The sequence below is a fragment of the Trachurus trachurus genome, assembly GCF_905171665.1.
Source record: "Trachurus trachurus genome assembly, chromosome: 18".
Taxonomy (NCBI): domain Eukaryota; kingdom Metazoa; phylum Chordata; class Actinopteri; order Carangiformes; family Carangidae; genus Trachurus; species Trachurus trachurus.
In genome coordinates this window covers 20652368-20678913 of record NC_139909.1, presented here as the reverse complement: position 1 = coordinate 20678913, position 26546 = coordinate 20652368, and the positions used below count along the sequence as shown (strand labels likewise).

Here is a 26546-nt window from a genome sequence, read left to right as displayed (position 1 = left end):
TACGGTTTCATGTGTCATAGTTATGACGGTTAGACGGATTAATTAGTCTCTAACAAATCCTAAAGTTTGACATGTCAGAAATTTAAAGAAAAGCTGCGTGTTAATGAGTGATCTACAAACGTAAAAAAAATCCAAATGAGTATCATTAATGGTTCCAAAAATGAAATTTAATTAAATTTAATGTATTTTTAAATAAGATAAAAGTCACAATATGATTGTAATCACATATTAACAAGGGCATTGTCGACATTTTTAATAAAAACAAGAAAAATATGAAAAATTCCAGTTTATATTGTTGTGTTACTTCTGACCTGTCATTTTTTCCCCCTGGGACTAAAGTAACAAAGTGCAGCTTTTCTTCAGAGTCAAATTACACTGCCGTCATTTCACATTTTTGCAAAATAACACCTATTGATAGAGAACACATGTGAGATCAAAACAAAAAAAAAACATTTTAGCCAGTTCTGGGATAATAGCATTTAGTGCTGCTCATTAATTGAGTCCTAGTTTTAAGGCAGTTTACAAAGTCATAATGTCAAATATAATGAATGCTCAGCTGGTAGAATAGTGGTAACAATCTTGGATGAATTCTAATCGTAATGTGGATTAAACGAGTCTTTACTTTTACACAATATTTCAAGTTGTCATATTATGTTGTTGCCTCTGGGGCTACCCTACTCAACCATAGAGTAAATAATTCACCAGTTGTGTATTTAGCTATTGATGTATTTTCTGATTCGCCTTTTAGGCATGTGTACTTTACTGTGAAGTGCTTTAACTGGAACCTTTTTCAATGTCTTTTTTTCTTTCTTTTTTTACAGCCTACAGAAAACACAAAGGGAAGATGGTAGGTTGATTATAATCATCCAATCAAATGTTTGAATCTTATACAGTGTACACTACAACATAAAAGAAATGTAGGCTACATTTGATTAAACAACAACTTGTCTGGCACGCTCACATAGAGCTAAGACAACTGTAGGCTACAACATACATATGGTCCACTACTATCACACTGTCTTGGACGAAGCTCAGATAGCGAACATAAATAAGGAAAAATTGGGGAGTCTGATCCCACTGATTAAGACTTGGAATCTCTCATACCTATAAATAATACAGTGTATTTCCATATTCCTGCAGTTGTGGACACTAAAGTGGACAATCATGTCTATACCATGTTGATTTTGCAAAAGCAAACTGAGACATTATAGTTAAACGGAGTAGCATTAGCTTTGTAGCTCATTGAACACACTTTTTTTTACCTTCAGAGTTCCTGAATTAGTACATTATGTCAGGTATCTACAGATGAATGCCAATGTTAGCTATTTTCAATATGACACCCTCAAGCTGTGGTTTAGTTAGTCAGAATCATGTTTATTGCTAAGTGTGACTTTGCATTACTGCTCTTAACCTGCTTTATCGCTTGTGTTTGTGTTTCTCCAGCAGAAGTGCTAACCTCCTGTGACTTTAACCAGAACAGAGAACCATTCTGCAGTTTCACCCAGGACACCGCAGACGACAGTGACTGGACCCGACATAAAGGCCCAACCCCAACACCTGGCTCTGGTCCAAGTGGAGACTACCCAGATGGAAGTCAGTCCTGAGTGCATTTTTTATTTTAAATATTTCATTTCTATACACATTACCTCATTGACAGGGATATTAAAGATCCACGATGAGAAATAATAATAATTTTCCCAATTCTGTTTGCAGGGGGATACTACATCTATCATGAGTGTGACAATGTGGCTAACGGTCAGAAAGCTCGTTTGCTGAGCCCTGCCCTCTCGTCATCGGCCTCTCAGATCTGTGTCCAGTTTCATTACTACATGTATGGCTCAGATACTCAGAATGTGTTGAGGGTTCTGGCCAAGAGATCCAATGGAGAAGCAGAGTTATGGAAGAAGACTGGACTCCAGAGTCCATCTTGGCTTAAGAGCTCCATCACTGTGGCTAAACCCAGCGGCCAGAGCGTCAATGTGAGTTTCAGCAGTTTTATTGTAGTTGCTGTAACAATCAGAACAGGGATTTCAAGCTCAGCTTTAAGCTTGTCTGATTTAGGTTTTAACGTGTTTTTATTCAGAATTCACTAAAGTCCAAAAGTAACTAACAGTTGTATTATTATTATAATTTTTAATGTTGTATTGTGCAAAAATAGAAATAAATTAGACATTAAGGAATATTAACATTTTTTTTTTTAAATATTATTTTATGTTTGTAATTCAGCAAGTTGTCCCTTGCTTAGCTGCAAAGTGCAGAATTTAGACTATATGTGATTGACAGCCTCAATTAAACCCCACAAAAATACCAATCATGCCTAAAATTCATGTCAATATCCAGTGGTAAAATTAGTCTGAAAATTAACCGTCACCCAATCAAATTACATACATGAGCTTTAAACTCAGTGACACTGCTACAGAACAGACATTCATAATAAATGATTAATGCACACAAACATGCACAGATTGTTTTACAGTAACGCTTATCTTTCTTCACAGTAAATACACTAAACATAGTTTTTACAACAGCTATAAAACAATCTAAACATTGAGAGGGTGTAGAAATGTCGAGTTGGACATTTCTACACTTGAGGATAGACCCATAATAAAACAATTACTTCATTGCACAGTAAAACACACACAGTCACACCCTGAGCTGTAAACCTGGGCTCTTCCACGCACGTGATGCTAATCATTTTAGATTTGGATGGCACTGATTTTAAGTCAAGGTGGTTGACAAGTTCAAACAATTCCTATTTGAATTAGTGCAGTATGCATTTAAAGGTCAAAAACAACGTTGTATGCATAGGTTTGACTTGGGCAGATTGGAATGGACTCTTTACTATGTATAACAGTCAAATCCACATTTTGTGAAAATGTAATATTTCCATCCACTACCGTTTTATGGATATTAGCACTTGGGCACAAGTTGCTTGTGTTAATTCTCAGTCCGAAAAGACTCCAGTCAAAGCTAAAACAAACTTAAAAAAAAAAAAAAATGTTAAGTTAATTTGCTCATAAAAGAAGACTCCAAACTCCAAAGTTGAGGTAAATCAGCTACAACTGATTGTAACGTAAGTTGTCAATGCTGTCTCTCTGTGTCTTTAGATTGTGTTTGAGGCACAAAGAGGCTTCACTTCTTCCTGTGACACAGCTCTGGACAACATCATCATCACTGAAGGCGCATGTCCCTGTGAGTTTACACACACACACTCACACACATAAACAAGCAAACAAATCTAACTGTGTGACTGACTGAGAGTTTTGTCCCCAGCTTGTGTTACTGGCTGTGATTTTGACGTACTCGATGACCTGTGTGGGTGGATGACTCACACTGATGATCCTGATGTGTATGGATTTGCTCAGTGGCTTGGACAAACAGACACTGAAGGCACAGGACCTGATGACGATTTCTCCAAACCTGGGTGTACGTATTTTCTCGTTTAAAAGTCTTAATGGAAAAAAGTTGTGTTCTGCCTGAATGGTGCATTCACTTATATGATAATTGACTAAGGCCATAAAGATGCTATTTAAATTCTTGCCAGCTGTCAGAAAAAGATTGGCGAAAATGATGAGCAGTAACAGTCAGCATGTGAACCAAAGTAGAGCCATACCAGGTTCTGAGGATGCCCTGTCTAACCATGGGTATAATCCAGATCTCACATGTAGTAATATATTAAACACCTTACTTCATATAAGGTTAAACTTTATCCGAAACAGTAACGTATAAAGATATTATTAGTCATCAAACCTTTTGCTAAATAGCTAGATTTCTTTATTTCAGACCTAGGGAAATCCTAGGTTTGGGAAAATACTGGAGTATCTCCTTCTCCTCTCCATTCTAATGTCTTAGTGTTGCAGTGTTGATGAACTGTCACAGAAGCAGCATGATGAGCCCAATTTCCCATCTTTCCAATGACTCTTTGTTGTTTAGCATGTGTTCATTATTCAGCACCACATTTTATTTTATTTTATTTGGCTAAACTGCTACATTTTTTTGGACCATGTAGTGGGTGCCTATATGTTGCTGGATTCTCTTGATGCTGTCCCTGGAGATAGTGCTCAGATCAGAAGCCCTGTAATAACCCCAACCTCTGGATGTTTGGAACTCACCTTTCACTACTACCTGTATGGTACCAGCACCAACATGGAGATCTCTGTCCACACCATCACTGCAGGTAAAAGACTACATTAATTGAAATGTGCATAAACAGGCAAAAACAAAGACAGCATGGAAAAATATATGTTGTTGCATTAATTTGTCTCTGTTTACCAGGTGGAAGCCTTGGACCTGCTCTCTTCACTGTCAAAGGCAACCAGGGTCAAGCCTGGAAGCCTGCAGAGGTCCGCTACCTGGGAAATTCTGCTATTCGGGTAAATGCTAGAACTTGGCATGTTTCAGTATGTATGTGTGTTCATGGGTTAAAGTAACTTACTTTAATACACTTACATGTTTTTCAGTTTGTGATTGTGGGCACCTATGGAGAAACTCCTCAGACAGATATTGCTGTTGATGCTGTGTGTATCATGGCCTGCAAAGGTGAGAAACTGACCAGAGAGAATTCAAGTGCCATCAAATATACATGTGTGATCTGACAAATGATTTATCTTTCACTTATAGCTCAGCCAACAACTCCTGTACCACCAACTGCTGGACCAACAACACCAAAACCACCAACTGCTGGACCAACAACACCAAAACCACCAACTGCTGGACCAACAACACCAAAACCACCAACTGCTGGACCAACAACACCAAAACCACCAACTGCTGGACCAACAACACCAAAACCACCAACTGCTGGACCAACAACACCAAAACCACCAACTGCTGGACCAACTACACCAAAACCACCAACTGCTGGACCAACAACCCCCAAACCACCAACTGCTGGACCAACAACCCCCAAACCACCAACTGCTGGACCAACAACACCAAAACCACCGACACATGGACCAACTACACCAAAACCACCAACTGCTGGACCAACAACACCAAAACCACCAACTGCTGGACCAACTACACCAAAACCACCAACACATGGACCAACTACACCAAAACCACCAACTGCTGGACCAACAACACCAAAACCACCAACTGCCGGGCCGACCACACCAAAACCACCGACACCTGGACCAACTACACCAAAACCACCAACTGCTGGACCGACAACACCAAAACCACCGACACATGGACCAACTACTCCAAAACCACCAACTGCTGGACCAACAACACCAAAACCACCAACTGCTGGACCGACAACACCAAAACCACCAACTGCTGGGCCGACTACACCAAAACCACCAACACATGGACCAACTACACCAAAACCACCAACTGCTGGACCGACAACACCAAAACCACCAACTGCTGGACCAACAACACCAAAACCACCAACTGCTGGGCCGACTACACCAAAACCACCAACACATGGACCAACTACACCAAAACCACCAACTGCTGGACCGACAACACCAAAACCACCGACACATGGACCAACTACTCCAAAACCACCAACTGCTGGACCAACAACACCAAAACCACCAACTGCTGGACCAACAACCCCAAAACCACCAACTGCTGGGCCGACTACACCAAAACCACCGACACCTGGACCAACAACACCAAAACCACCAACTGCTGGACCGACAACCCCAAAACCACCAACTGCTGGACCGACAACACCAAAACCACCGACACATGGACCAACTACACCAAAACCACCAACACATGGACCAACTACACCAAAACCACCAACACATGGACCAACAACCCCAAAACCACCAACTGCTGGACCTACAACACCTAAACCACCAACTGCTGGACCAACAACACCTAAACCACCAACTGCTGGACCAACAACACCTAAACCACCAACTGCTGGACCAACAACCCCAAAACCACCAACTGCTGGACCTACTACACCAAAACCACCAACACCTGGACCAACAACTCCTAAACCAACTACAAAGCCACCAAGTATGAATGTTTCCAACAATGCTATCTTTTATTATTTTCTTTTATATATTTTCTATCATTTTCACCAACCCATTTGTTTTGTCTGTACAGATCGATGCCCTCCTGATGCAGAGTATATAGAATGTGGTCCAGCTTGTATCCCGACCTGTATGGAACCCTCAACCAATTGTACTGGCTCCTGTATCAGTGGCTGCTTCTGCAAGCCAGGATTTGTCTTTAAGGGACGGCGCTGTGTGCCACTGGAGAAATGTGGCTGTTTGGATGACGAGAATAACTATTATGAGGTTAGATGGGATTGCTAATATTACCATCTACATAACTGTTAACTGGTAAAAAAAAAAAAAAAAAAAACAATAATGGCAAATCAGACAATGACAAAGTGGTTGTTCATTGAACAATGTATATTTGTCCTTTTCTCAATTTTGTTTTAGCCTGGTGAGATCATCTTTGGAGACGGCTGCTCAAAGCTGTGTCGGTGTGCAGGGAACTACACTTTGGAATGTGTTGATAACTCCTGTGACCCCACTGAAGAGTGCCGTGAGGTCAATGGTGTTTCAGGCTGCTATCCCAAAGGTAATGATGCCTCAAAACTTGGAATGGGCAATTCTTCTTTCTAGGGGGGCCACATGGGAAACCCAGATCATTACCAGGGGCCACACAAATCTTTGTGATCCCGTAGAAACCATACTAACTAACACTAACTACTAGACCTGATACAGTGTGAAACACAGTACCTTTGGCATCAAGAGACCAACTCAACGCTGCATGCGGCTTTAATAAATCTTGAAAGAATAAATCAGGTTAGTAAAACATGTTTAAAAATGACTAACATACAGTTTGTTTGTCTCATAGGTACATCCTCATGCATAGCATCCGGTGATCCCCACTACACCACCTTTGACAAACGCAAGTACAACTTCATGGGCAACTGCACCTACCTGATGTCTTCACCCTGCAATACAACATCTCTGCCATACTTTGAGGTCCATGCCGAGAATGAGAATCGCTTCAACAGGCCCACTATCTCCTATGTGAAGGCTGTACATGTATATGTACACAATTTGAAAATCTCCATTCTCAAAGGCGGCACTGTGCAGGTAAGAAATGAGAGGAGGATCACAGTTACACACTATTCTCACATCCAGAATAAAATAAATTAAGTGCTTTTCAGAGATCAATTTTTATACAATTAAACATCCCTTTTTCAATAACTAACACAATAACAGTGGAATTAGTGGCTGAGATAATTAATTGTGTTATTCTCATCTGCTTTCCACATAAAGTTGAATGGAACCAACGTGAACCTGCCAGTGTCTCCTGCCTCTGGGGTTTCAGTATTCAAGTCAGGAAAACACTACACTGTCTCCATGAACTTTGGTGTGACTGTTCGCTATGACGGAAACCACTTCATGGACATCAAAGTCATCAAGGAGTAAGTGAAGGCTGAGCTGATTCCATCACTGCTGACTGATCTTTTCCAACCCCACACAGTGGAAGTTTTGGAAACATGCTGAAAATGATTTTATCAGACTGTGTGACATGGTGGTTGGCATGGTAGCTAGATTGTTGTTCTCACCTCTATGCATCACTGGTTTACTGATTTTCTTGTATTCTGTAGCTATAAGAACCTGCTGTGTGGACTGTGTGGAGATTACGATGGGAATGCCAAAGATGACTTCCGTAAACCTGATGGATCGTTGACCACCAGCGCTAATGAATTTGGACATAGCTGGAACACTGATCCAGAGTGAGTACTGAGCAGATACAGTCATAGATTCAGTTTTCAGTTTGGACTATACTCACATTTCCGTGATATTTACATGAACATTTATTTCACTTCCTTTTTATTTCAGTCTAAACTTTGGACATTCTTGTCTTGTTGCCTTGTTAGTAAAAGAAAACATACATTTTTGAGATTTTAGAGTTTAACAGACTGTCTCTACAGGTGTAACAAGAAACCCAACACCACCATCCCTGGGTGTGAAGTAGGAGAGCAAGAACTGTATGAGAGCTCTGGATACTGTGGCATCATGCTGGACAAAAAGGGTCCCTTTGCTGTGTGCCACCCCAAAGTCAACCCCAATGTAATTACACACATCCACACTGCACATATACACTGATATATAGACACATTCAGTGCATTCATACTGTATATGAATTAGTTTCTTTTTTAATATTGTGAGTTTTGAGTTTTTTGAGTTTTAGTTCACCCACAATTATATTAAAAAAACATTTAGTATAATATAATCGATTAAAATAGCTGTGCCATTTACAAATACCATCTGTGAACTAAAGAGATCAGCAAATTCAGTGTGTTTTGGTCTTGGAGTGAGTTATAAGATGAATAGACAGAATGAATCATTGTAAATCAACACATTTTGTGTGTTTGTCCTCAGAATTACTTCAGGGACTGTCTGTATGACCTGTGTGAGCTGGAAGGAGCCAAGCCCATTCTGTGTGAAGCCATTGAAGCCTACGTCAATGAATGCCAGGACCGTGGGGTCAACATTGGACCTTGGAGGAATGAAACCTTCTGCCGTGAGTGCTGGTTGAAAAGAGAGGGGGGGCAGATAAGGAAACTGACAGGGATGGTAGAAACATTTGCCCAGACCTCCTGATGGCCAATCTGATGATGATATAGACAGAGAGACACAAAGAGAGAGAGAATTGTTGTTGTAAAATGGTAAAACCATCAAAATTGGGGCTGTGGTGCTTTAGCTCTGTTCAGAAAACTCATAAAATGGAAGATTAGATATGCCTCTATGCCCCGTCACTGACTTCAGCTTCTTGCCCTCCCTCTAGCCCTGAGATGCCACCCCAACAGCCACTATGAGCCCTGTGCAGACCCCTGTCAGGAGACGTGCTCTGGGAAACCCCCCTCCTGTGGTGGGCCCTGCTCTGAAGCCTGCGTGTGTGATCCTGGTTATGTTCTGAGCGCTGGGAAGTGTGTGAAGAAGAATTCATGTGGCTGCAAACACACCAATGGCCAGTATTATGAGGTACGTGTGTGTATGTGTGTGTGCACACTAAAAACAGTTGGGTTAAAAAATAACCCAATTTTATCCCAACTGCTGGTTCAAATAAGGGCAAACCCCTTTTTTGGGTTGAATATTCAACCCAAAAGTTGGGTCAAAAAAGAATAACCCAACCTGTTGGGGTAAAATATGCAACGAATGGGTTACTCACTGAAAAATAACCCAATTACTTGAACAACCCAGGAATTGGGTTAAATTCATAGCCATATAACACTGAAAATGGGTTACATTGGAAAAATAAAACTTAACTTAAAAATTAACTCAACACCAATAACTCAGAAATTGGGTTACAGAGATAACCCAACATTTTTTAGTGTGTGTGCGGCCCTAGTTTTCCATACGCTTCCATATTATTCAAGGCAACCTTCGTTTTAATTTTCCTCCTTGAAATGTGTGTGTGTGTCAGCCTGGAGAGGAGTTCTATGTGGAGGACTGTAAACTGAAGTGCAGGTGTAATGCTCCCTTCGTTACCTGTGTGGCCTCTGATTGCCCCGCACTGCATGAGTGTAAACTCCAGGATGGAGAGCTGGGCTGCTATCCCACTGGTAAGTTCATACCAGCCTTACTCTTTGCTCAGTGATATTGATTAAAAGGAGTCTGCTGTGCAGTTTCATGTCCTGCAGTTTGTTCAGGCTCTTGGTCTTTTTCTCTCAGGCTCTCAGGACTGCGTGGTCTCTGGAGATCCACATTACAACACCTTTGACAAGAAGTTCTACAGCTTCATGGGAACGTGTACCTACACTCTGGCCAGAACCTGCAAGAACAACACAGGTAACATCACATCTGATTTTCACTGAAATGTTGGTAAATATAACTATTTTGAGTTCATTAATCCAGCCATTGCAACACATGAAAACTAATTGACTGAGTTTTCCCCTCAACTGTGTCAAAGACACAGTGGGACAACCTGGTAGAGCCACAGCTGTACACATGTTTGATTTGAATTTGTTGTTGTCCTTCTTGTGAAGGTCCTTGGTTCTCAGTGGAGGGGAAGAATGAGGAAAGAGGAGTGTCAGGCGTATCCTACCTGAGAAAGATCTATGTCACTGTGAATGGAATCACTGTGACCTTGATGAAGGCCAGAAGGACACTGGTCAGTATGGAGGACACACCAACTACAACACTCTCCCTGTATCAATCTTAATCCTCTGGTTTAGTGAAATTACAATTTAAAGCCTGCCCCTGGTTCTCCTTCACCTTTTTATTTGATCTTATCCTCATTCTTTGACTTTCACCTCTTGATTCCCTTTATTCCATAATCCCAGAAATCCACCCACACTCTTCTTGCATATCCTTCTCTGTTTGATCCGTCACCAGATCAAAAAGGTTTTTCTCAGTGTTGTTGCTTTGCTATCTGATCCTAGAGAGCTGCAGCACCAAATCCTGTGCTGGGTTTTATCCACGTGTCCTGTGATCTATGATGAGTCACAGTTTGTAAAGCTGAAAGGAAACTAAATGTGTATGAAGTGTACCTGCAGCTTCCGTCTAACACCGTCTTTCTGTCTGGCAGGTGAACGGACGGCGGGTGGCCCTCCCTCACTCCCCCTCTCCTCTCATGACTCTCAGTCTCGCCGGTCAGTATGTCACCCTGAAGACACCGTTTGGTCTCCAGGTGCGTTGGGATGGAAACCATCACGCCCAGATCACTGTTCCAAGGTTAGTATAAAGGTTGGTCAGAAACCGAGTATGAACAACAGAAAAAAATAGAAGATATGACAAGATATGAAAAAAAAAAGTTGTCACAAATTCGGCCTCCCTTAGCAGAGATCTCTAATCTTTTCTTCTTCAAGATAAAACAATTAAACCAGTCTCTGTGTGTATGTATATATATATATATAGTTTGTTTTATAAGATTTCTATATCTTGTGTATTTGTTGGATTCCATTAAAGGGCCATACAGTACAGTATATGGCCTTATTAATCTTCTTAGAATCTTCCTCTTCATCTCTTAATCCCTCATTTTCTTCATCTACTCAGCTCCTACTATGATCAGATGTGTGGTCTCTGTGGCGACTACGATGGGAACCCAAACAATGATTACACCAAACCAGATGGTACTCTGGTAGGAAATGTCAACGACTTTGCAAACAGCTGGCAAACAGAAGAGGACGAGGATGATACGTGAGTTTACACACATGCACTTTCACTGCTGTAATCTGAGAATGTATGGATTTATCTAAAACTGACTCGTATTTTCAGTCCACATATACTGTATCTATTCATAGCTCCTCTGACTGCACAGCATTTTTAGTGCAAAACATATTTTTGTCGATGATTTTGTAGAGAAATTGTTTTACATTAAAAAGTATTTGAGATATTGATCAAATTCTACACAAATACAATTAGATATTAGATTAGACACTAGATGCTGACATTAAAAGAAATGCAATGTGACCCTGCTTTGTCTGTATCGATCAGGTGTAAACCCGGCACCAAGCCCGACCCAGACTGTGACCCCAAACTTGAGGCTGAAGTGGTGAAACCAGACAAATGTGGCAAAATCAAAGACCCCGCTGGACCCTTCAGGTGAGAACACTGTCTAATTGCTTAAACGCTGATTCACGACAACAACAGTTGTACTGATGGCTGAAGGACAACTAAGTAGAGCTGAGCCCACAGTGAACATGTCCCGATGTCCTCTCGGTTGTTTTTTGTCATCAGTTTGTTTAATGCACAAAGCCTTCAACATTCCCCCTGATGCATCTGATAGTGTCTGACGACCTTTCTGATAAAAGCTTCCTGTCCTGAATGTGTCATCAATCCAACGTTGAGAGTGACACTCATTAACTTTGAGACAATGATCATTGAGGTCATTGTCTCTGTTTTAGATGCTTTTATTGACATGTTGATTTATTTATATGTCTTAGTTTATGTCTTTCATTTTCTGAATATTTTTAAGATTAGAGATTTCTGAACTTTCTCCATGTGAAGAACCATATTTTATTTTCTATTGGTTGGTAGACTTTAATAATTAAATGTTTCTATTTGATCACATTAATGTTTCAAAACAACAGAGTCACAGGTTTATCAGATTAAATAGTGTACATGGGGAGTTCCAGGGGAGTTCCAGGGTGTGACACTGACATCAGTAAAAGTATTTTCCACAGTTTATTGCCTAGGTTTTGTAGCTGTTCGATGGAAACGGGGCGTTTTATTTAGAAAGTGGTGGGCAGAGGTGACTCTTACAGCACAGTAACCATAAACAAGTGTCTATAAACCTTCCGTTACACAGATTATCAGAGGCGCTATCTGAGCATAGATTACATTTAGAGCTTTTTCATGGAATATCAAAGGAAGTGCAGTGGACCCTGAACCACACTAAACACACACACACACACACACCCTGAGTGATTCTCAAAAGGTGTTGACAGAGGGCTTTAAAAAATCATTTTTATATATATATAAAAAATCATTTATATAGGGTTAGTTATATATATATATATATATATATGTTATACAGAATTGTATATAGTTAGATGAGAAAACACAAATGGAAAGGTTCCTTCTGATTGGGATTAGTGGATTTATGTTATTCACTTTTTTTGTCTTATTTCTTGAAATAATTTAACTTTTTGTTTTGTTTTCGAATGTCTGAAATAAAATAAAAAAAATTTAAAAATCATTCATCCCGTTGTTCTCTGTTGCAGGGAGTGTATCAGTGTGGTGGATCCTACTCCATTCTTCAAAAGCTGTGTATATGACATGTGCCGGTTCAATGGCCAGCAGAGCGTACTCTGTGACCAGCTCCAGGCCTACACCGAAGCCTGCCAGTCCCACGGAGTCAAAGTCCACCCATGGAGGAATCCAGACTTCTGCTGTAAGTCCTTAGTACAGTAGCTTAACGATGAACTCAAAGAGATCCCTTAGCCTCTAACATAGGCACAGGGCATCTTGAGTGAAGGCAGCAAACCATTAATGGCTCTGTAGGTGAGGGGGAGACATTCGATTTTACATGGAGCTAGTGAAGCAACACGAGATATGTGATCTCTTATCTTGGTTCCTGTCAGTCATGGAGCCTTTCAGATAATTAGCACATCTCTTACACTGCACATCCTTCTATTTATCTCTGTTTTCTATGCCTCTCTCTGATTTGTCCTCCATCTGCATCTCCCCCTCCCTCCCTGGCTCCCTCCAGACCTGGCCTGCCCTCCCAACAGCTCCTACACTCTGTGTGGAAGTTCGTGTCCAGAAACGTGTCTCGGTGTGGTCGGACCTCCCGGCTGTGAAGATGTGTGCGTGGAGGGTTGTAAGTGTAACCCGGGCTTCATCCTCAGCAATGACAAGTGTGTGTCTCTGAAAGACTGTGGCTGTACGGACCCCAGTGGAAACTACCACCCTGTAAGTGGAAACAACTCACATCCATTTATCCAGAAGTAAAAACAATATAGCTCACTTTTTTTCTTTTTTTTAATTGATGTATAATTGCACTGTGTGTGTTTGTCAGGTGGATGATAACTGGTACCTGGAGGGTTGTGAACAGGAGTGTGTGTGTCACAGCGGAGGTCTGATCCAGTGTCACAACACCAGCTGTAAACCAACCACTGAGAGCTGTCAGCTACATGATGGAGAATATGAATGTCGCCCTCTGGGTAGGTTAAACACACACACACACACATACACAAAGTGTAAAACTGCATCACAACTAGGGTTGCAAAATTCCGGGAATTTTAATTGTTGGAAACTTTCCATGGGAATTAACAGGAATATTATGGGAATAAAAGATTCCAATTTGGAATATTTCCAAAATTCCCCATCTTAACTTCCCATGGAAAGTTTCTGGAAATTTACCAGAAATTTTCCACCTCTTTGCACCTGTAATCACAACCAAAGCTCCTGGTGTATGTTCTTGAAGCTCCAGACCAGAGTGAACTAGTTACGATGTGCCATGTTTACATCAGTACCAACAGATCTGAGGTCAGAGCACCATCACTGTGAAGTCTCATCTCTCACCTCTCTTGTTCAGGAACTGGTATCTGTTCGGTATCTGGGGATCCTCACTACAACACCTTTGACAAACACATGCACAATTACATGGGAGCCTGCTCCTACACCTTGACCAAACCCTGCAACGAGTCCTCCGACATGCCGTACTTCACCGTGGACACCCAGAACGAGCACAGAGGAAGCAATAAGAAGGTCTCCTATGTCAGGGCTGTGGTCATCAATGTGAATGGTGTGACTGTCATCCTCGGCAAGGGACGTAAAATCCAGGTAGGTCAGATGCCAAGATGGTTCCTCTGTGTCTCACCATGTCTGACTTAGAGCTTAGAGCTACTGCTGAAAACCTCAGTCAACTGAAAGAAATTAATCAGCAACTATTTTGATAATCAGTTCTTCCTAAATAATCATGTTTGATGGTTTCATTTCCAGAAGTGTTGTTGAGACATGGCTCCTTACTGTCCATGCTCTCATTGGGATAAATGTGTCTCTGTTCTTCAGGTCAATGGGACAGCAGTTGTCCCACCTGTCACCTCAATCAGTGGAGTTAAGATCTACCTGAGTGGAAAGTTTGTTGTGCTCGAGACCTCCTTCGGCTTGAGGGTGCGTTTCGATGGTAACCACCACGCTGACGTCACAGTACCAACCTCCTACAACGGCCTGCTGTGTGGCCTGTGTGGTAAGGAAGATGTATAAGTTTTAAGATAAGGAATTGGTCAATGGCTGATGCTGGTACCAATGGTTTTTCTCTGTTGTTCATTCCTCTTTTGCGTAAAGGAAACCAAGATATCTTTATTACTCCCACACAACCAACATTTTCACTCACTTGACTATAACAAATTGAACGTACACACCACACGCCCTCTTCCTACCTCCACTGTCTCAGTGTAGCTTTCCAACCCAGAACTACCAGGTCCATCCAGAAGTTACAGGGTCAGCTATGTTGACTGATTGCTCAGTGCTGCGTTTTTTGTGTTTGTTGCAGGTAATTTCAATGGAAACTCAAAAGATGACAACATAAAGCCAGACAATACACCAGCTGCTAACACCAATGAACTGGGGGACAGCTGGCAGGTTCCTGACCCACGGCCTGAGTGAGTGTCATCACTGTACAAATATGAGACAAATTGTGTCTTTATTTGCATATCCATGGCACAAAGAGACAGGTTTTAAACACAGCTGAATAACTCAATCAGAGACAGATTCACTTTCAGTCAAGTCCACAACACTCACTTTCACCTCCAACTGTTTTCTAGCTGCACCAATGGTGGAGGACAGGAAGACTGTGATGACGATGTGGAGGAGGAGGCCAAGAAACCCACTAGCTGTGGCATCATCACTGATCCCAATGGTATTATACATGCACAAACACACACACAATAATCATGTTGAGAACACTTTTCAAAAATGGTTCACTCATCATCAACACTGCCTATGTATCAGTAATTGTACCTGACATCCTCCTCTCCGCGTGTTGTTGACCTCAGGTATCTTTAAGCCCTGCCACTCCGTGGTTCCCCCGGAGCCGTACTTTGGAAACTGTGTGTATGACATGTGCGCTACTGGGGGTCAGGCCGTGGCTCTGTGCCAGTCCATAGAGAGCTACGCTGATATGTGCGCTGCCGCAGGAGTCCCCATCGCATGGAGAAACAACACCTTCTGTCGTAAGTCTCTACATAGACTTTATTGCCACTTTGTAGAAATCTATACAAATGTGTGTGCTGCAGCTGACATTGCATTGAACACCTCTGAAAGACTCAGATATATATGTAGATACATAAGGCACTATAAAACAAATCACAACCAGAGCAGCCGTTACAGTTGTTACAGTTGATGGGGCAAATGTGATAAGCCGCCATAAAATATTGCAGAAGATTTTCCTGATATTGCACTGATGTTGCAGAGGTTATGGGCTGTATAAGTAACTTTTGTGGGTGTTAATGGGATAGTTCAACATTTTGGCAAATTGGCCCATTGCCATAATCCCTATAGTCATAGCAGTAGGTTTGTTACCTTGAATTGTCCACCAGAGCCTTTTGGAGTTGTTGGATTGTGTATTTGATGAGTTTGATGAGGGAAACCAAGAAATCCCATTAGCCTCCGTAGCGTAGCTCTGAGCAGCTCGCGGCTCTGCTCTGCTGTTCTAAAAATAGCTTGCACCGACAAGTAAAGGTAACGAATCTACTCCTAAAACTATAGGGATTATGGCAATTTGGCCAATTTGCCAAAATGTTGAACTATCCCTTTAAGTGTCCTGATGGCCCAGGGAACGAAGCTGTTTTTTAGTCTGTTGCTTCTTGTTTTTATGCTTCTATAATGTCTGCCAGAGGGCAGCAGGCGAAACAGGTGGAGTCCAGGATGGATGTGGTCTATGACCTAACCCCCTAACCCTGTTTTCCTGCCTCCCAGCTTTGAAGTGCCCCCCAGGCAGTCAGTACACCCCATGTGGCCCCGCCTGTCCCCAACCCAGTTGTCAGGATCCTGCGGGCCCAGGCGGCACTTGCAACCAGCCGTGTGTGGAGGGATGCATCTGTAATCCTGGCCTTGTCCTCAGCGGAGACAAATGTGTCCCCCTCAGTGAGTGTGGATGCACTGATGAAGATGGAAAGTACAGGCCGGTAGGTGTGGAGTGGACACTCAGTAAGAATGGTTTCCTGTTGTTGCATTTTGAACATGAGCTGAATCTATTTATCTGCATCTCTTGGTGCGTGGCTGCATGTAGGTAGGAGATTCTTGGTTCACAGAGACGGACTGTTCAGAGCGCTGCAAATGTAACGGCAACCACAACATCACCTGTGAGCCCTGGCAGTGCAGCCCCGCTCAGGAGTGTAAAGTGGTGGAAGGAGTGCTGGACTGCCATTCCACAGGTAAAAAGGCTTGATCACCACTCTGAAGTTGTGGAACTCTTTTAACAATCATGACTTCCGACTTTATTATTATTATTATAGATGAGCAGATTATTAAATCACCAAATACGTTTATTTGCTCCTCAGGTAAAGGAGTATGTCACGTGGCTGGAGATCCTCACTACTACACCTTTGATGGTCTGATGCACACATTCATGGGCACCTGCACTTACACTCTGGTGGAGGTACGGGATGAATTTCACCTATATTATCTATACATATCTGAACCCCCCTGTTGTCCACCTGGGTCAAGGAAGGAAGGAAGGAAGGATGGAAGGACAAAGGAAAAGTCGGAAGGAAGGAAAGAAGGACAAAGGGAAAGATGGGAGGAAAGGGAAAAAGGAAGGGAAAATAGGCGGAGGGAGGGGACTGATTGAGTCAGGAAGGAAGGAGGGAGGGAAAAAGGATTGTGGAAAGAAGGAAGGGGAAAAGGGAAGGACAGAAAGATAGAGGGAGGGAACAGATTCGTTCAAGGAAGGAAGAAGGGAAAGAGGGGAGGAAAAAAGGAAGGAAAGAAAGATGGAGGGTCAATTGGATCAAAAGAGGAAGGAAGAAGAAGTGAAGACGAAAGGAAGGAAGGAAGGAAGGAAGGAAGGAAGGAAGGAAGGAAGGAAGGAAGGGAAAAAGGATTGTGGAAAGAAGGAAGGATGGAGAAATGGAACAAATTGGGTCAATTTGACCCAGAAAGAGAACAGTAAGGTTGAAAAAGTAAATCCATGTTGTTTCAAATCCATTTTTGATATTTTAGGTGTGCAACACCACCAACGTCACTCCCTTTAAGATAGTGGCCAAAAATGAGGAGCGTGGTCAGCCAGAGGCTTCCTACGTCCGCTCGGTCAAAGTCTACCTGCCTCATGACACCGTGGTTGAGCTGCAGAAGAGCCGCAGAGTCCTGGTAAGGGAGGTCACTGGAGTCTTAACGGTTTGATAGAAGTTGTAAAGAGAAGATCGATGCAGTCAGTGTTGTTGCTTTCTTGTCTTAGCTGAACGGACGAAGGGTGCGAACACCAGTTTCCATCAACTCGGTCGGAGCCAAGGTGATAACCAGTGGGGCCTACAGTCTGCTGGACACAAACTTTGGTCTGCGGGTGAAGTTTGATGGAGTCCATCATCTGGAGATAACTGTTCCTGGAGAATACTTCAACAAGGTATGAGGACAAACACAAAAGGTTTCACCCGTGCTTTGTATTTCTAGTGGATTTGATTAAAAAAAAGGTGCAAGATTGTTGAAGCGCACTGTAATTCTATACCTCCCTCCTCTCCAGCTGTGCGGCATGTGTGGAAACTACAACCACAACTCATCTGATGACAATCTGATGCCCAACAAGAAACCAGCCAAGGATGTGATTGAACTGGGTAACAGCTGGAAGTCAGATGGAGACAGTGACCCTGGGTTAGTGGATTACAACCACTCCTTTACAATGATTATCAAATGTTATGTTCATTCATATCCATTGTTTATATTCTATTCTATTAATTGTTATGTCAAAAAGATCATTATTACCCCAATCTGAACATAATAAAATGTGAATAGTCCTAGTCTCTTCATACAGGATCTTATATTCTATTATTATTCTATTAATTGTTATGTCAAAAAGATCATTATTACCCCAATCTGAACATAATAAAATGTGAATAGGATCTGGGCCTGTATACCACAACCACAAACTACATTGCTTTTACTTTTCTCCTCTCTCCTGGGCTTTATGCAAACCGTAATAAAAATCATGCAATACTTAAATACCCATATGAAGTAGAAAGAACATTATATCACAGCATTGTGTAATGATTTGTTTTAAGGGTCATTCATAAATGTTTAAAGGCCTATGGGAATAATAACAAAACTTGACAAGACAAGAACCTTGTAATCTGTTCAGATGTTAAACAGTAATAAACTAAAACTAGTTGGGAGAGTTTGTAACATAAATTAAAGAATAGATTATAATGATTATAACTCTGTGGTCTGGTTGTGAAAAAAAACAAAATCAAGCATGCCCCTGATGTAGCTCTGATACTCGTCTACAGCTGTCAGCCGGACACCCGTCCAGACATCCATCCCAACTGCACAGCAGCAGAAGAGGAGAAATTTGAGGCCATGTGCGCCGAGGTAATCCTCTCTGACCGATTCAAGCCCTGCCACTCTGCGGTACCTCCCGAAGCCTTCCTGGGTAACTGCGTCTACGACATGTGCGAGTACGACGGTATGCAGGCAACACTGTGCGACAACACCGAGGCCTACGCTCAGGCCTGTCAGAGCGCCGGAGTCACCATCAGCTGGAGGAACAACACCTTCTGTCGTAAGTTACAACAATCACAGTGGATATAGCCTACAGCCGTGGAAAAAAGTAAGAGATCACTTTCACAAATGTTTCTTAAAAGGCATCTCTACATGTGATTCCAGTTTTTTTTTAAATACCAACACAAACACAACTCATTTGATGTAATGAGACACTGATGAGGTGATCACATGAAACACATCTGATTATAAAAACCACTACTGGGATTAAACACTGACATTATCACACTAAAACTGATTTATAAACTCTTCCTAAGTTAAAATATTCATGTTGTGTTATTTAGGAGTGAACATGAACATGTTTTCTTTGCATTATTATTATTCACGGTCTGAAAAGACTCAATATTTTTTTGTTATTTTGACCAATAAATGCTCTAAATGACAATATTTCAGTTTTGGGAGAAATGTTGTCAGTAGTTTATAGAATGGACCAAAAAATGTTCATATTACTCAAACACATACCTATAAATAGTAAATAGTAAAACCAGAGAAACTCATCATTTTGAAGTGGTCTCTTAATTATTTCCGCGGCTGTAAACCAGTTGAACTCTTCAAAACAAAAAACTAACTTTACCCTCTGCTCTCCCTGTAGCACTACCTTGCCCTCCAAACAGCCACTACTCCGACTGCACCGCCCCCTGCCCTCCAACCTGCTCCGATCTCTTCCCCATGGTCTGCCACCTCCCCCCGACCACCTGCGTAGAGGGCTGCCAGTGTGACGCCGGTCATGTGCTGAGTGACAACCTGTGCGTTCCTCTGCACAAGTGCGGCTGTGTGGACTCGGATGGAGAGTACCACGACGTGAGTTCAGTCAACACCTCAGATTACACTAAATAGGAACATCCTGCACACTACGATCAGCCATTAAAATCAAACCTGTGCAGATTTTACTGGAGAACCAGATGCAAGATAAACATATTGAAAACATGATGTCAGTGAATAATAATACAAAATATACCATTGAAATTACTATTGAAATGAGGCGAGCTAGAAGAGAATAGTTGAAACCATAAAATCTGTCACAACATTATGATGAACTTTTTTCTAACCTTTGTCATATTTTGTTTATTGTATGTTTTTTTCTTTTAGATTTTTAGTTTTTAGAAATCCCTCAAATGAAATTGCTCACGTTGTAATTTACATTAGGATAATGCAGTGGTATCATGTATCATATTGCATATATCAATATCTTGAAGTCACAATTTGCCTCTTTTGCAATTATATAGATTGGAAATCAATCATCATGTTCATTAGTTGAATCCAATGTGCTTATGGATTAGACACTGATGCCTACATGTGTGTGTGTGTCTAGGTGGGAGACTCATGGCTTACAGATAAATGCACAGAATCCTGTGTCTGCAACCTTGGTGGTAAAGTCACATGTAAGGACCACAGCTGTAATTCAAACTCAGTGTGTGCCCTGGACAAAGATGGAGACCTTTACTGCAGACCTACCAGTGAGTCATTGAAAACAGTCTAGAGACTTTAAAGATGCACATAAAAAGTTGATGAGTAAATCCCTCATAGTATATTTTTCCATTATTTGAATCTAAACCGTTTTTTTAATCATCAAATCAACTGTTTGTCTTATAGAGTTTGACAGGTGCACCGTCTCTGGAGATCCTCACCACCGCACATTTGATGGCTTCACCCATCACTATCAGGGCCCCTACACATATGTCCTGACTCAGGGCCACAATTTGCCAAACTCTCTGTCACCCCTGGTGGTGAGGGGGAAGTACATCAGGCGAGGGGGCAACAGGAGGGTGTCATTCCTGGATCAGATGTTCGTTGATGTTCATGGCGTCAATGTTCGCTTCCTGCAGAGAAAGACCATCCTGGTTTGTAGTTGCCCATTAAAGGGATAGTTCAACATTTTTGCAAATTCGCCCATTGCCATAATCCCTATAGTCATAGCAGTAGGTTCGTTACCTTTATTTGTGGATTGTGTATTTGATGAGTTTGATGAGGGAAACCAAGAAATCCCATTAGCCTCTGTAGCGTAGCTCTGAGCAGCTTGCGGCTCTGCTCCGCCGTTCTAAAAATAGCTTGCACCGACAATTAAAGGTAACGAACCTACTGCTATATAGCGATTATGGCAATGGGCCAATTTGCCAAAATGTTGAACTATCCCTTTAAAACACCATTCATTTTTGGATCATAAAGGATCGTACACACACACATATCCTTATAAAATCCTCCTCCTCTTCTAGGTGAATGGGGAGCGTGTTGCGCCTCCCCTCAGTCCAGTTGATGGATTGACCATCACAATGAACTCGAGGCAGGTGCAACTCGCCACTGACTTTGGACTGACTGTTCGCTTCGATGGCAACAGCCGTGGAGGTGAGAGAATAAACCTCTGTCCTGACTGACTGAGCCTTTTTTTTTGGCTTCTCTGTGAATCCACTCATCATCTTCCTCTGTCTATCCGTCTGTGCCTCAGAGATCATACTGCCCAGCACCTACAGGAACTCTGTCAGAGGCTTGTGTGGAAACTACGACGGCATCACCAGAAATGAGTACATGAAACCCGATGGGACGGTGGTCAGGAGCCTGAATGCATTCGGAGACAGCTGGAGGGTCAGTGATCGACAAGCTGGTGGACTGAAGACCTACGATCTTCCTCACACAGTCCACAGGTATAGCACCCACAAGCAGGGTTTATTTTATCATCGTGTGAACCTGTGGGGCGACGCATCTTTATAGAAATAAAATTCTTTTTTTTATCTGACTTCAGACGAGAGGTGGAGACCGACCCAGACTCAGGATTTGAGACCTCAGGCTGCAGCCAGTCTCAGCTCAATGACTACAACAGCGCAGCTCAGTGTGGAGCGCTGTCTGACTCCAAGGGGCCATTTGCTGCCTGCCATGCCAAACTGCCTCCCAAACCCTACCAGGAGTGAGTAATCTAACTGGGAGCATGTACAATTCAACATTTGATACACCAAATACACCCCTCCCTGTATTCATTATATGTATATGTGTGTCCTTCCCTTATAGTGACTGTGTATTTGACCTATGTGCTGAGAATGGCAATGCAGCACTGCGATGTGCCAGTTACGATGCGTATGCTACAGCTTGTCAGGAGGCAGGAGTCAAACTGGGACCCTGGAGGCAGCAGCTGGACTGTGGTGGGTTGCATGTGCACACATTTAGACTAGTACACACATAGTTTGTCAGGACAAGGATGAACATCTACGCAGATGATACTGCCTTAGTCTTTTATATGATGAGGAAAAGAAGCATGGCCCAGTACTCGATTACTTTATCACCTGGTGTGAAAAATCAAACCTTCTCCTCAACCCATCAAAAACAAAGGAAATGTGTATTGTTGATTTAGAAAAGAGGAGAACCCTAACTCAGTAACTCAAATCACCGGAAAGCCAATACAACAAGTTACTGAGTTTAAATATCTAGGGATTGTGCTTGACAGTAAGCCAGTAAGCCAGTGGACTGATCAAATCTGCATCAAGTCTCAACAAAGAATGTTCTACCTACAGAAACTTCTTTCTTTTAATGTAGAAAGGAGAATGCTCCAAATGTTTTATTGCGCTTTTATTGAAAGCACCCTTTCCTTTTGCATCACCTGCTGGTTTGGCAACGCCACAGAAAGTAGCCGTTTAGATCAGCAGTGTGTCGTTAATTTGTCTAAATACCAGCTGTTTACAATTTTGTTCGGACGAATTTGGCGCTGCTCAAGCTAGCCGTTGTGACCAACGCACTTCCGGTTACTTTCACAAAATAAACCCCCCATTGCCCTTTACATACAGAAAACCATGACGATAGAATTTGTGCTTTTACTTTGACATAGGAAGCTAACCTACCCTCGATGTAGCTAGCTTGAACCAAAATAAACCGTCTTTGCTTGAACCCTCCGTTTTGACCGATTGTCCCGTTACCTATCTGCTTGTCATGGACTCGGGAGTGAGGCAACTGGAGAGAGGGAAAAAAAATGTTGGCATATCCCTTTAATAGATTAAATGACATGTGTTTATCTTCTGCAACCCAATTCCCCCAGGGGGACAATAAAACTGCTACTACTACTACTACTACTACATCTAGAGTGTTCAACATATCTCCATGTTTCTCTCCCTCCCAGCCCTCTCCTGTGGCGCCAACAGCACCTACTCCTCCTGTATGTCGCCTTGCCCGTCCTCCTGTGCCAACCTGGCAGCGCCCTCCGAGTGCGACACCACTGCCTGTGTGGAGGGGTGTCAGTGCGCCACGGGCTTCGTCATGAGCGAGGGCAACTGTGTGCCATTCCCACAGTGCGGCTGCACCTTCCTTGACAGATACTACCCTGTGAGAGGCCTCGTCAAACTGTTACAGCACTGATTGTGTGATGTATGACAATGTGACCTTGGTTTCATCCTCCCTCTCTCCCTTCATCTTGCAGCTGAAAGAGACGTTTGTGACAGAGGACTGTTCTCAGACCTGCGAATGCACCAACACCGGGGCCGCGTGCCGTCCAAAGACCTGCCCAGATAATTACGTCTGCACCATCTATGACTTCAAACGTGACTGCTACAAAGGTGTGTGTGCTTTAAGTATCACATAGTCTGACATACTAGGAGCTGTGTCATGACAGTGCTAAATTAAAGGAGACATATTATTTCTGTTTTCCACAAATTAAAATAGTTCCCAGGTGTCTTAAAGACATGTCTGTGACATGCTTCGGTCAAAATATCCCAAGGATCAAACATCACAGCTCTTTTCATCCTCTCTAAACAGCCCTGTTCAGAACGGCTGGTTTCAGTGCCTGTCCCTTTAAATGCAAATGAACCACTGCTTGCCCCGCCCCTTCTACTGGTACCAGGTAGCGGTGGTATTATGCAAATTCGAAAACTAGTTACATCATTGGAAAATAACTATGAGAACAGCTTGTAAAACCACATGGATTTCAATCTGGGGAGCCTGAAAATTACAGATTTTTTTTTGTCAATTCTCACATTTTGGGGGCCGAAAGGCAAGACAAACACCCAAATATATGTTAAAGAGTCTTCAAAAAGTGATATTTCCATAATATGTCCCCTTCAATGCGGTCTGGGTTATCAGATCTGAAATGCGACCACACAACCTGATCAACTGTTTGACTGATTCAGAGAGGAGTGTGTAAACTTCATCATGTCTTGTATTGCAGCGAGTCCCTGCCTCAGCTACCCCTGTCAGAATGCAGGAACGTGCACTGAAGCCAGCAACAGCACGTACACCTGTCAGTGCATGGAGGGCTTCGAGGGCAAAAACTGTGAGGTGGAAAAGACAGAGGATGGCGGACTAGGTATGTTGGAGAAGTAACACGCATGAAATAAATAGCTACGTAAAGGAGGCAGAGACTTTGATACCGGGTCCAGTTTCATCTATTTTATCTTTTGTTTCTTTGTCCTAGAAACCAAGTGGATCATCCTGATTGCAGTTCTGGTCTCGGTCACTGCCCTCATCATCATCATAACCACTGTTGTGTGTGTGTGCAAACACAAATCCAAGTGAGTTTCAACTGCATCTGTGGTGTACGAATGTGTGTGTTTCAGTGAGTCAGTCACACACACCTCTCAGCTTTAATTTGAGCAGGTTCACATCAGTACAAGATAAAAAAAAAGACCTATGTGAGATATATTTGAGCACATAGACGCTAAAACCTTCAATGTTTGCTGGCCAGCTGTTATTCCAGGTGGAGGTAGTTGAGATATGGACTAGAGCTGATGGGGCATTAGAGACCATGACAGGGAAGATTAGAAAATACTGGAGATGTTGAAAGATCTTTTCAGACAGAGGAGCACACGTTTTGTGGGAGAAAGAAAAAAAAAGGCTGCATATTAAGAGAAGGATGCTCTACAGGAGGTAAGTGGACATTTGGGACAGAAAAAGAGGATTCACAATTTGTAATCCTCAAGTGAACCTCAGAGAGGGGTGCCATTCACTGAAACATTCAAAGAAACCTTGAAAATAATCCATAGACTCAATAAACCGAAATAAACCTTGATCACAATGAGAGAAGAGAGGAAAGAATCAGAGGACAGTGACATGAACATATGATCACAACAACCACTGATCTGCTCATCGTGGAAAAAGTAGAAGATCCTGGACTGAGGACCAGACTGAAGGACCAGACTCTGTATTGATGTCAACCTAATCAAACTAAAGCTGATGTACTGTGCGTGTGTTTAGACTTGGGATGGGGGTGATGATGTGAACTTGTTTCACTTATTTCTATATGCCTTGTTTTGGCAATAGGGATGTGACCAGTTAAGAAAAAGTTTCATTTTCTTCCAGGTCACAGGTTTATGTAATTCAGAAGCAGAAATCGTCTCACAGTGGGTGAGACAATGTTATACTTCATCACCTTTTGGGGGACTCTCTGGGAGCACTCTGTATCCGCTCTGGGAAGGGAGGGTGTAATTCACTTACCTTCATTCTACCTCATCATCTCTACCTGTGTCCTCCACTCCGTCCTCACCTGCAGAAAACCACGTGTTGTTGATCATGTTTCACCTGCAGCTCTCTCACCTAGGTTCTGTTTCTCCACAGGAAACACAAGATCGAAGATAAGAAGCTCAGCATGAAATCAAGTAAGAATCATCACTGTATTACTCAGAGTCAGCTGAATAACTCAAAGAGCTCAGACCATAGCCGCAGTTAAAAGTCTAGAAAGTAGAAAGGATCATGAGGGCAAGAAAAGATTTGAAGGGGGGTTGAGGAAAAGACAACCACGGGTGTGAAGAGAATTGCACCTTCAGTAGGCTATTCTAACTTTATAACACATGGACAATATGATATCCCCAAAATACTTAAGTAATAATCTCATAAATTAAGTACCTGATATCAGAATCAATTCACATCAAGCAACAACTAAACCAACCAGAAATATGACTAGTGCAACCAGGGCTGTTGCTAGGAATTCTGGGCCCCCTGAAAGAATACTAAAGTGGGCCCCTGCCCCCTGACTTTTCTTTCTTAGACTACGTATGTAATATCATTTTTTATTTTGCCTACTTTGTTTTGATGCTAATGCAGCATTACTATGAGTATTTGTCAGGGTCATATGCAGAATAATTCAGTCATACAAAGATTAGACTACTGGGGTTTTTTGTGGGCCCTACTGGGCTCTGGGCCCCATAGAATTATATTATCATCACCTTTCTCCCCTATACAACGGCCCTGAGTGCAACTAGAGTAATCTGATATAATATAATAAAGATACAATATCTTTATAACAATATCTGACACTTGGATACTTCAGGTCATGTCTTTTAGATTTGAACCCTCCTAAACCAAAAAGACTTTGTTGACCCCTCGTCTATATATGTGTCATGACTTCAGAGTGTGTGAAATCTGTTCAGCTCTAACGTGTGCCTCTCCTTTTCTTCCAGATTCTCCATATGCAAAGATGGATGA

General features: G+C 42.2%; 1 protein-coding gene across 1 annotated transcript; it reads left to right on the top strand.

The window, feature by feature from the left end:
* Window positions 1-1288: 1288 nt before the first annotated feature.
* Window positions 1289-26546, top strand: zanl (zonadhesin, like; the record flags this gene model as incomplete). Its single annotated transcript, XM_083993115.1, has 51 exons — window positions 1289-1295; window positions 1444-1593; window positions 1714-1979; window positions 3108-3192; window positions 3274-3426; window positions 4010-4177; window positions 4276-4373; window positions 4461-4539; window positions 4999-5979; window positions 6070-6263; window positions 6411-6552; window positions 6832-7076; window positions 7263-7411; window positions 7598-7726; window positions 7925-8063; window positions 8376-8517; window positions 8782-8978; window positions 9421-9559; window positions 9669-9785; window positions 9983-10107; window positions 10525-10670; window positions 10992-11135; window positions 11433-11540; window positions 12662-12831; window positions 13150-13352; window positions 13459-13603; window positions 13978-14225; window positions 14454-14631; window positions 14938-15046; window positions 15209-15303; window positions 15440-15616; window positions 16362-16570; window positions 16675-16819; window positions 16946-17043; window positions 17607-17753; window positions 17842-18006; window positions 18124-18251; window positions 18884-19155; window positions 19747-19955; window positions 20467-20611; window positions 20748-20995; window positions 21368-21497; window positions 21598-21793; window positions 21892-22053; window positions 22155-22285; window positions 23254-23456; window positions 23551-23686; window positions 24295-24432; window positions 24541-24637; window positions 25425-25469; window positions 26522-26546. 51 exons carry the CDS (start codon window positions 1289-1291, stop codon window positions 26544-26546), a joined length of 8457 nt encoding a protein of 2818 aa, XP_083849241.1.